General features: G+C 37.5%; 3 protein-coding genes across 3 annotated transcripts; 2 read left to right on the top strand and 1 right to left on the bottom strand.

Moving 5' to 3' along the window:
- The first annotated feature begins 35 nt into the window (after positions 1-35).
- Positions 36-1,018, top strand: LOC129238097 (peptidyl-prolyl cis-trans isomerase-like). The gene is made up of 2 exons (XM_054873136.1): positions 36-65; positions 158-1,018. Exons 1-2 carry the CDS (start codon positions 36-38, stop codon positions 698-700), a joined length of 573 nt encoding a protein of 190 aa, XP_054729111.1. The 3' UTR covers positions 701-1,018.
- A 5,336-nt stretch (positions 1,019-6,354) lies between these two features.
- Positions 6,355-10,259, top strand: LOC129237395 (RNA cytidine acetyltransferase). Its single transcript, XM_054872118.1, has 11 exons — positions 6,355-6,680; positions 6,739-7,186; positions 7,245-7,408; positions 7,468-7,957; positions 8,013-8,534; positions 8,595-8,694; positions 8,756-8,951; positions 9,015-9,238; positions 9,303-9,475; positions 9,585-9,973; positions 10,038-10,259. The coding sequence occupies exons 1-11, from the start codon at positions 6,478-6,480 to the stop codon at positions 10,150-10,152; spliced, it is 3,024 nt and encodes a 1,007-aa protein (XP_054728093.1). The 5' UTR covers positions 6,355-6,477; the 3' UTR covers positions 10,153-10,259.
- Positions 10,250-11,033, bottom strand: LOC129237397 (NADH dehydrogenase [ubiquinone] 1 beta subcomplex subunit 7). Its single transcript, XM_054872120.1, has 3 exons — positions 10,929-11,033; positions 10,422-10,870; positions 10,250-10,368 (listed from the first exon to the last, which is right to left on the bottom strand). The coding sequence occupies exon 2, from the start codon at positions 10,844-10,846 to the stop codon at positions 10,487-10,489; it is 360 nt and encodes a 119-aa protein (XP_054728095.1). The 5' UTR covers positions 10,847-10,870; positions 10,929-11,033; the 3' UTR covers positions 10,250-10,368; positions 10,422-10,486.
- Positions 11,034-11,088: the final 55 nt, after the last annotated feature.

The raw sequence follows: 11,088 nt of genomic DNA, 5'->3' as shown, positions 1-11,088 counted from the left end.
TGCCTTTGCACTTTGACCAGCAATACTACACATAAATGAAACATTATTCACATTTACATTCATCAGTACACTATGGATTGCTTTAAAATATGATAGTTTCGGAGTAGGTATAACATTTTCACACAATCACACATTCAAGCATTGTAGAAAACACTAGTGTGTGCATTTTCGATCCCATCCGAGCCGCCGAACTGCATATAAAATATTTGCGTTAACTGTTAAAAAACGTTTTACCAACCAGTGTTTGCCAATTCTGCATAAATATTTTCAGCTCCGCAAAGACGTTGTGCCCAAAACTGCAGAGAATTTTCGCGCTTTGTGCACCGGCAAGAAAGGATTTGGTTATAAGGGATGCACATTTCATCGTGTAATACCGAATTTCATGTGCCAAGGTGGTGACTTCACAAACCACAATGGCACTGGTGGCAAATCCATTTATGGTGACACATTCAAGGATGAGAACTTTAAACTAAAGCACACTGGACCCGGCATTTTGTCTATGGCTAATGCTGGGCCGAACACCAACGGCTCGCAGTTCTTTATTTGCACCGTGAAGACAGCTTGGCTGGATGGACAACATGTGGTCTTTGGTCAGGTTATTCAAGGCATGGAAGTGGTAAAAGCCATGGAAGCATTGGGGTGTGCGAGTGGAGGACCCATGAAGAAAATAGTTATTGCTGATTGCGGTGAAATAAAATAGTTTACCGAACGAATGTAATTGGATAAAGTATTGTAAGCGGAGCAAATGTGGTTTTGTGATAGGCGCGACTGGAGCTTTGCCACAATGGGCGTGAAACAAATTCATACATACATATATAGGTTTATTAGAGTTGTACGCATTGCAAGGCATTCGATTTAAAATTTGAAACTATGTAATGTTGTAACAACTATGTGATAGAAACTGTTGCTTGGGAAAGAAAATTTATTTTATGGCAGCCGATTTAGGAAATAATACCAAAGGTTACATCAATTCAAATATTCCAAAAAGTATAAATAAATCGTAAGATATACATACATATGTACATTATATTAAATTATAAAAGGTTGGGTAAATAATGATAGAGGTAACAGAGGAACGGGATGGCCTCCTCTGCGTAGGAAAGATCAGGTGGAGCAGGACTTGGCTCATTTGCTATGGGAAATATGGTTTCCCCTTCTTATATATAGGGTTATTCAATAGGTGCGCTTCAACTTTTTTCCGATAGGGAGGGCGAACGACGCAATATTTTTTATTTTTCGTTTGTCATTTGTAAACTTCATTAGTATACATTTCATCATGGAACGCTACACACTTTAGCAACGATTGCAAATCGTGCAAATTTTTTATGAAAATAATCGTTCTGTTGCTGCCACTTTAAGAGCATTACGGGCATTTTACGGTCCATTTAACAAGCCGTCCCGTTTTGGGGTTATGTGAAGTCATTGGTCTACAGTAACAAGCCGGCGACGATTTGTGAGCTCAGAGTCAATATTGAACGCGAAATTGCTGGAATTTCGGCTGATTTATGCAAAAGAGTGGTCGAAAATTGGGTTCAACGATTGGAATTCGTAAAACGTGCACGCGGTGGTCATGCAAAAGAAATCGAAATTCATACTTAAATGTATATGTTCAAACTCGAAAATAAAAAAAAAAACTTAAGTTGAAGCGCTCTTACTGAAAAACCCTATATATTGTATAATTGTCGCGTACACCTTTTTTGCGTGTTTGGCCGAGCTCCTCCTATTTGTGGTGTGCGTCTTGATGTAGTTCCATTTCCCCTTCTTACCTCAAGGTATTAAAACGTACGTAAAGTGACAATTAGTCCTGAGTGTAATTATTGGGTTGGGGAATAAGTCCATGTGGGTTAGTATTCATTCGACAGAACGATTTCTGATCTACCAAACTATGTTAATTGTATTTTTGAGTTATTTAAATTTTTATTACCTTTGAGGCTTAGAAATGGAATGCTCAGGAGGTAAAAATCAACATTTTCGACACCTACTCTTCTTTGCATTTCATCAAGGTCAAAAATCTTTCGAAGCAGCCCTGGACATTTGCGAAAGGTGTCATAGGCAGCAAGGAAAGGATTTGCAAAGTTCAAAAATGGCGACTTTGACGTCGATGGCACGTCCCGCAGCGGAAGGCCTTCTGAATTCGAAGAAGATGGTCTCGTAATCTCTTTTGAAGGAGGACGGTCGCCAAACCAGTCGTGAATTGGCGGAAAAAATGAACTGCGACCATAAAACGATTCTCAATCACCTTCGTTCCATTGGGGGCCTGGGTGGCTCACGGGCTCAACGAAAAAAACAAAGAAAGTTGCCTTCAAATTATCTGATCGACATGGTCAAACCATACACCTTCACAACGTCAGGCCCCATGTTGCACAAGTCGTCAAAACCTCACTCTAAGTCGTTTCCACGACAGCCGGTTCTACGTTACCGAAACGACGCGGATTTATATCCGGCCAAGGACTGTCACTCCAGCAGCGTTCACCGTATGTAAGTATGGGGAATGTTTATGATGTTACAACAACAACAGCTCGAATGAGAAGTCCTTCAGCATCCGCGGTATTCTCCGGACCTTGCACCAACCGATAATCACTTTTCCGCGATATGAAAGACGTGACTTTCGATAAAAACTGGCTCAACAACTTCTTTGGCACCAGACCAGTGGGTTTTTGGGGGAACGGCATCAACGAATCGATCGAGAGATGGGAAGGCGTTAGAAATGAAACAGCAACGGCGAATACATAATTGATTAACTGATTGATATAGTTATTGTTTTTTGTTTAAATAAAAGTGTTCACTAAAAACGCTACGAACTTATTCCCCAACCCAATATAAAGAAAAAATATGCTCATTTTATTCAGATAAGGAATAAAGGAAAACTAGAATAGCACCAACAGATTAATAAACCCAATCTAGAACAGCACCAACAAGATGTTTTCAATCAACTGCAAAATTGAAATTGGAGGAAGCACTGATAATTCAAGTGAATAAAACTACAATATTGCAACAATTTTTAATTGAAATATTTGTATTATATGTAAGTACTATTTTTACACATTACTATGTGAAATGATGATGAATAAAATCACATACATAAGTACATTATATTGAAAACATAATATGATATATGTACATAAGTATATGTAAGTGGTAACTGATATTCTTTATGTTGTAACCGCATACAAAATTTAGCTCAAGAGGCAGGTCAACACATCTATAGAAAGATACACATACAAGTATTCATTTTATTTTTTCAATTAAAATTATATTTTGATTTCAATATTTAAATGTTTTGTTTTAATGCTTACACACACACATTGTTCTCCGTTGATTGTTGGTGAGGTCCAAGCAGGCGTGTATATTGCCTAAAATATCCATAAATGGGCAATACTGCTGTTTCCGTGGCGCCGCCATTTAATGGCGGATTCTTATAGAACTCGGCAAAAGAAAGCGAAATGAAAGAGTAAAATTTTTTGATATCTCGCTTAGTTTTTAAGTAATTTAATGTTAAAGGCCCCTATTATGAGTTAGATTCGATCTTCGATATTCGTTGGTTGTCGAAGATCGAAAATCGAATGTCAATTTGGTATTATGAGCGGTGCAATGCTGTCGAAATTTTCGTTGTATACCGAATTTAGAGTCGAATGCAATTTTGCTTTCGATTGTGTAGCGTATTGAGGGAAAACTTGTTAAAGTGTAAGTTGTTTGCAATTATTTATGGTTTTATAGTAACCAAATAATAAATATATACTAATTTTGTTAATTTTATGCAGGTCGAAAGTCGTGAGTACCAAACAAAAATTAGAAAGGCGAATCCACAATTCGCAAAAGGGATTTGCACCAAAGTTCAAGCAGCCAAAAAATGGGAGGAATTTACAACGGAGCTGAATTGCTTGGGACCATCAGTGAGAACGGCAGCAAAATGGATTAAGCTTAATAATAGTTTTTTTTTGTGATGTTTATAGAAATACATTTTTATTTTCCCTTCGCAGGTATGGGCTGAAATACGTAGAGGAACTGAAATACATATTTTTTTCGAATGACGAATAATTGAATAAAGAAAATTTATAACAAAAATAAAACAGAAACTGTGGCGTAAAGGTTTCTGTTTAATACTTTTTAGATTTTTCTATAATATTCTATGAATTTAATTTCTTATGTTTTCTACTTCTCTATTTGACTCCACTTCAATATCTTCAGCATCATCGTACACAGTGGGTTGAGCAAGTCCTAGCATATCTTCATTACCAAGTGGTACGATCCCTGAGCACAAAATCGCAGAACTGTCTCTAGCTTTAAAATATTTGGAATCAATTTGGCTCGGGTGCACTGCTGCAACGGGTTTTCTGTACTGGGCAGTAGGTTCATAAACGCCTCTTTAGATGATCTAAAGTTCTTTAAAAATCTGTAAGGAAATTTCTGTAATATTAAGTACGTCAACACATTTTGAAAATTCTAAACGTACTCAGTGGAAGCCATTTCTAGCGATGCGTCCCTCAACTGTTTTCTACTTCTAGCTAGTTCCACTAATCTTTCATCGAATCATCGTCGAACCACAACTTCGTTGTACTCATTTTCACAAAAAATACTTTTTTTAACTTTTAAAAATAATGTTAGCAAAGAATTTCAACACAATCGGTTTTTCTTTTATTTTGATTTGCTGTATCAGCTGAGAAAAAATTATCTATTGTAAATGCGTCGAGCGATCGAAATTCACAATAGTCCTATTCTTCAACGAATGAGCACCATAATACCAAATGAAAATTCGTTCGATCAGCACTTTCGACTACAGTCGAAGATCGAATGTTGCTCATAATAGGGGCCAAAGTTCTCTAATTTAGCGAAAAGTTGGTGTTGCCATACACCTGAAATAAAAACGAAGTTCGTATGCAGAGATGTTCTGTAGAAGGTTCATTGTAAAACTGCAGTATTTTTTGCTGTAATTTTAAGTTGAGAAATAATTTTGAAAATAAAAACATACAACTCATTCAAACTTAAAAGCAATGATATTAAGCGTATCTCAAAAAATAATAAAGCAATTAAAATTAAATTATTTAACACAGTATTTTTGCGTAGAAGTCCTTATCGCGTGGGCGGCCTTTGGCCGCGCTTCAAAAAAATAACCCTCATCAGTCCAACTCCGGCTACGCAATGCACAGTATTTTTGCGTAAAACTCCTTTCCGTGTTAAAACCATTGAACAGAAAATTAAAACGTCATATGCGTGTATGTAGTAAGGAGGCACAATAACCCACACCCCCATGATTAACACTAAACTCAAGAACTTATTTTTTGTTTTCATTTGCAGGCATCCGGCAACACCATACTGTTGGCATTCCAATCTTCTTATTCGCGCTTAAAATTGGAATGTGATTGCATAGGCAAATGAATTTGCATTTAATTTTAATAGATATAATTAGAATATTAGCATGAAAATCGGTAAACACAAGCGTGTGAGTGTATATTTGGTGTAATGTGGCAAATTATAGTGAAGTTCCCGAGGGCATTTTGAATGTAAATAATTAAAAAACTATTATTCCCCGAATAATTTAAAGTTATAAAGAGTGTTCCTTAACACCACACTAACATCTCCACCAAGTTTCATTAAAAAAAACATAGTTTGCCAGAAATTCCAAAATATACATTGTTCTAAATTCCAGCCGGACCGGCTGCCATGGGAATGATTTCCCTTGTATTCTCACCTGGTATGGCGATAGTGCACTACCTCCTATTTCATTGTGTTATTGATTGGGGGTACTGCGTTTGATTGTGCAGACAGAGTGATAATCTAACAATTTAACCCATTTTATTATATCTTTGCGTTGCTTGATATGTATGCATCACGCGAGTACGTTCTTCCAAGCCACACCAATATTGTATTGATGTAAGTGTGTATTTCGCACATTGTTTTCAATTATATGGTAGTTAAAATTTACCACAAACGTATTATGTTGTAAATGCGCGACAAACTAATTTTATCTATTGGTCCTTTATTCCATTATTCTACTTTCTCTCCGTTGATAATCTCATTTAAAAAACGTTTCTCGATCGCTACCACTTTGTATAGATTCGCCTTGGTTTCAACAAATTCCGAATTCTATTTTTTCCCATTGTTTGTGAAAATGGGTCCAAGCTCAAAATTCTCTATTTGGAGTTGAAAAGCTGCACTTGCGCGTCTATGCAAATGAAAATAAAAACTTAAAAACCATTTATTTACAAATATCCCAATAGAACTTACTAATTGGAGTGTCAGGTGGCCGCGAAATAAAACAAATGTATCATTAATGCATCCATCCGGTAATACATTTTCAACTAAAACAAAAACATAAATGGTAAACATGGGAATCAAAACAAAAACTGTAGACTGTCAAAAACGCAGACGAATTTTTGCATACGACGCACGTGTAATTCTTTAGTTTGTTTTATCCTTTCAAACTGCACATTTTAAATATAAATAATATAGAGCTTAAAAACGGTTTTACATTAAAAAATGGTAAAAAAGAAGATTGACAACCGCATACGCGTCATGATTGAAAATGGCGTCAAGTTGGGACATCGAACAATGTTCATAATAATAGGGGACAAAGCGCGCGATCAAGTGCCGATACTCTACGATATTTTAACTAAATCTACAGTGAAGGCCCGCCCGACAGTATTATGGTGCTACAAAAATAAAGATGAGGCCATATCTAAGTACGTAATGTATATGTATAAAGTTGTAATATCATTGCTTTCTATTGGCTTATTTTAGTCATGGCCGTAAGCGTGCTAAGAAGATTGCGGCTGGTAAAATTGATGTTAACGATGCGGACATGTTCGACACATTTCGAGTATCCACAACTATACACGGCCGTTACTACTCGGAAACGCACGCTGTTTTGGGTCGCACTTATGGTGTATGCGTGCTGCAGGATTTTGAAGCGCTCACGCCCAACCTGTTGGCGCGTACTGTGGAAACAGTTGAAGGTGGAGGTTTGATAATATTATTGTTAAAAACCATGCAATCGCTTAAACAACTGTATACAATGAGCATGGATGTGCATAAACGTTTTCGTACCGAAGCTCACCAAACGGTTACTTGTCGTTTCAACGAACGTTTGATACTCTCGTTGGCTGAGTGCAAGCGCTGTCTAGTGGTCAACGATGACTTAACCGTGCTGCCGTTAAGTTCGAAAACAATCAATGTTGATGCTGTTAATGTAATTTTAAAATTGAATTTTTAATATATTCTACTTGCATTAATATATACAATTACAGCCCGCTGAAATTGACAAATCTGAGAACAATGAAATGTTGCAAGATTTAAGAGAAAGTTTACGTGATACACCTCCCGCCGGACCACTTGTGGCTCAATGCCGCACATACGATCAAGCTAGGGCTGTTGCCCAGTTCATTGAAGCTTTGGCGGAGAAGCAGTTAAAGTAAGCACATTCACAATATTAAATTTTGTAATATCTAAATGTATTGCTTAACTTTTCAGACCACCCACAACGCTCACCGCAGCACGTGGTCGTGGTAAGTCTGCTGCCATGGGACTGTCAATCGCCGCAGCAATAGCCTTCGGTTATGTTAACGTCTATGTGACTTCTCCTCATCCGGAGAATTTGATTACGCTCTTTGAATTTGTTCTTAAAGGCTTTGATGCTCTGGATTATCAGGAACATTCTGATTATACTATTATACGTTCCACCAATCCAGATTACAAAAAGGCCATCATTCGCATCAATATCAACCGTTCGAATCGCCAGACCATACAATATATTGCACCCACCGATACACATCTATTAAATGCAGCCGATCTGTTGGTAATTGATGAGGCTGCAGCCATACCTTTGCCTTTGGTAAAGAAAATGATGGGACCGTATTTGATATTCATGGCGTCTACTATTAATGGCTACGAAGGAACGGGACGCTCGCTTAGTTTGAAATTGATGACACAATTGCAGAAGGATAATAATGCACCACCACCCGTAAGTATGTCGTAAAAAATAAATGGCGTTGAAATACAAAACCGATGTCTCCTAGATAAAACTCGAAGAGTCGATTCGTTATAGCGAAGGCGACGATATCGAAGCCTGGTTAATTAATTTATTATGTTTGGATACCACTACTGTACCTAACATCAGTTCGGGTTGTCCAACTCCAGAGGCTTGCGATCTCTATTACATAGATCGTGATGCCTTGTTCTCATATCACAAAGCAGCCGAATCCTTCCTTCATCGATTGGTCTCCATTTACGTAGCTTCGCATTACAAAAACAGTCCGAATGACCTACAAATGATGAGCGATGCACCGGCGCATCATCTTTTCTGCCTTTTGGGACCTATTCAACGCAAGGATCAACTGCCAGAAATACTTGTTGTCGTCCAAGTGGCACTTGAGGGTGAAATTTCTTCACAAACAATAAGCGACTCCTTGGGTCGCGGCAAGAAAGCGAGTGGTGATTTAATACCGTGGAACGTTGCAGAGCAATTTGGTGATCGTGAATTTCCGAAGTTGTCCGGTGTGCGGGTGGTGAGAATTGCTACGCATCCGAACTATCAAAGGGTAAATAGTTAAAAAATTTAGAACCAAATTGTCTTAATATTTGGGGCATGTAAATTCTAGATGGGATATGGTAAACGAGCAATTAAACTGCTGCGAGATTATTATCAGGGTAAATTTACAGACATAAGTGAAAATCCACAAGGTGGAGAAAATGCGAATGGTAAGCAAAAAAGCATAACGTCTTACAACAGATAATATATATAATTCACATAATTCCACAGGTATCGAAGAAGTTGACGAAGACCAATTAGGTATTCTAAAAGAGCAAATACGTCCACGTCGCAGCATTCCCACTCTACTGAAACGTCTGAATGAGCGCGTCCCGGAACATATCGACTACTTGGGTACGTCATATGGACTAACGCAAGAGCTTCTTAAATTCTGGAAAAGTTTGGGGTTCGTGCCCGTATACATTAGGTAGGAGTTAGAAATTTCATTTAATATAATACATACCTTCGATAACTATTTTTTTCTTTGCAGTCAAAAGTCCAATGACATTACTGGGGAACATTCCTGCATTATGTTGCATACACTAGATAAATCGGGCGCGTCTCCAGAGAAAAAATGTGCAGAATGGTTGAGTTTATATTTCAACGACTTTAGACGTCGTATTATCAAACTGTTAAGTAAAACATTTAGAGAATTCTCAGCCACTTTAGCATTATCTATAATCGATAACAAATGGGCGACATTTGAGCAAAAGGGTAATGCGCACAAATCAAACTATGAAATTGTTTCCTCTTTCATGCTTCATGTTTCAAATTGCAGCGCTCGACAAGCATACGCTCGATGTTTACTTTTTGCCCCATGACATTGAACGGTTGGAAGCATATTCGCGTAATCAAATTGAATATCGCTTGATACTAGATTTAGTGACCGACATAAGCTATATTTATTTTCAAGGAAAAATGCATGAACTTCAAATAGATACTTTGCAAAAGGTGGGTATAAAATAGCGGAAAGAAAATACCAGTTTGCGTGAACGAAATTTCTTTCGTGGATGGCATACCATGTCACACTCAGTTTTAATTAATATATGCATATTTTCAGGCCGTCCTTCTCGGTATCGGCGTGCAAGGAAAAACAGTTGATGCAATTGCAGCAGAGCTGAATATGCCGGGCAACCAGATTTTGGCTAAATTTTATGATATGATAAAGAAAACTGCCAAGTATATGCTTGGTGTCATCGAAGGTCACATTGAAAGCCATATGAAGAGTGAAACGCAGTTGAATCGTGGTGAAGAGTTTGTTCCAGTTTCGTTGTCACTCAACGATGAATTGGAAGAAACTGCCCAGCAATTATCTAAGAAACAGAAGGAAGAGCTGAAAAAGCTAAAAAGGGAAAGCCTGAAAGAATTTGCCATTAAGGGTACCGATGAAGACTGGTCAAAGGCGTTGACGAATAGTGATGGTAAAACCAAGCTTATATCTGTTAAAAGGTATAGTTTTTAATGATATCTTCGTATATAAAATGCTAATATACATTTTGATTGTTTGCTATAGTGGAATTAAACGGTTGGAGGATGGAGTAGAAGATATTGCACCCAAAGAGCAGCCGAAAGCGAAAAAAGTCAAAATGGGGAAAAAGATGAAAGCCTCTATGAAGTCTTTGATTTAGTTAGTTTCCTTTTAATATGAAAGTAGTAAATCTTGTTACTACAAATATTGGAAAAAGTAGCTTATAATAAAATATAATATACCTTAGCCGGTAGTCGTTTATTTAAATCCTCTTTTTTTATTGAATATATTTTCATTGACTATTTACTTGAAAATTGTATGCGACACTACTCAAGACCTTTTAGCGTCCATTGCAGTTTAATTTGTGGCACTAGAGCTGCAATTAAATAAAATCAGTACATATACAACAGAGATTTAGTCACAATATACCCGCAATGCTTTACTACAATTAAATTGTAATATAGTTTTTTGAACCACTAAATATCCTAAAAAGCCTAGGCGCTCTGTTGATTTTCGATCTTCTTTTGACGTTCGAGTAATCTTCGCTCGCGTTCGAACTCCTTCATGCGGAGTACATAGTCCTCATATTCGCATGTGAGATAATCGTGTTTCTCATGATGGCATTTATATACAAAGGGGAAGGTATCGGCGCGGCATGCACGATACTTTAACAGCTTGTGTGCACAGTAGTCTCGATCTTCCAGTGGTAGTTTTGCAGATTCCATCTCTTCGGCCGTGGCGATCATGACACGTTCCTTGCGCGACTCAAAACCCAACATTGGATCAAATGAGGGCACACAGTCAGGGCCGGGCGTCACATCTGGCTTAATAGCACGTGCATAAGCATTACCCATATTGTCCTTGCTATATCCGCTTTGCTGTGTAAGAATAAAATTAGTAATTTTACACAAATTAAAATTTTTATAAACAAATTACGTAAATACGACAACTTCTGGCGAGCTCTCTTTTGTAGGCTGTTGCAGATAAACGTCAAAATCAGATTGGTTTAACTGAGTTGTAATAGATTTATGATAATGCCATTTATTTCAGCCGTATTGAAAAGAATTGCAGGAAAAAAATATGGCAGCACTGTTCA

This window comes from Anastrepha obliqua, chromosome 2 (assembly GCF_027943255.1).
Source record: "Anastrepha obliqua isolate idAnaObli1 chromosome 2, idAnaObli1_1.0, whole genome shotgun sequence".
NCBI classification, from domain to species: domain Eukaryota; kingdom Metazoa; phylum Arthropoda; class Insecta; order Diptera; family Tephritidae; genus Anastrepha; species Anastrepha obliqua.
This window is presented reverse-complemented; position numbering and strand designations above follow the sequence as displayed.

Excerpts from the sequence above, each read along its gene's own strand:
- LOC129237395 (XM_054872118.1), top strand. The coding sequence starts at position 6,478 with ATGGTAAAAAAGAAGATTGACAACCGCATACGCGTCATGATTGAAAAT. Across the intron at positions 7,409-7,467 it reads TTGGCGGAGAAGCAGTTAAA|ACCACCCACAACGCTCACCG; the intron begins GTAAGCACATTC and ends TTAACTTTTCAG. Across the intron at positions 7,958-8,012 it reads ATAATAATGCACCACCACCC|ATAAAACTCGAAGAGTCGAT; the intron begins GTAAGTATGTCG and ends GATGTCTCCTAG.
- LOC129237397 (XM_054872120.1), bottom strand. The coding sequence starts at position 10,846 with ATGGGTAATGCTTATGCACGTGCTATTAAGCCAGATGTGACGCCCGGC.
- LOC129238097 (XM_054873136.1), top strand. The coding sequence starts at position 36 with ATGAAACATTATTCACATTTACATTCATCA. Across the intron at positions 66-157 it reads ATTCACATTTACATTCATCA|TGTGTGCATTTTCGATCCCA; the intron begins GTACACTATGGA and ends AGAAAACACTAG.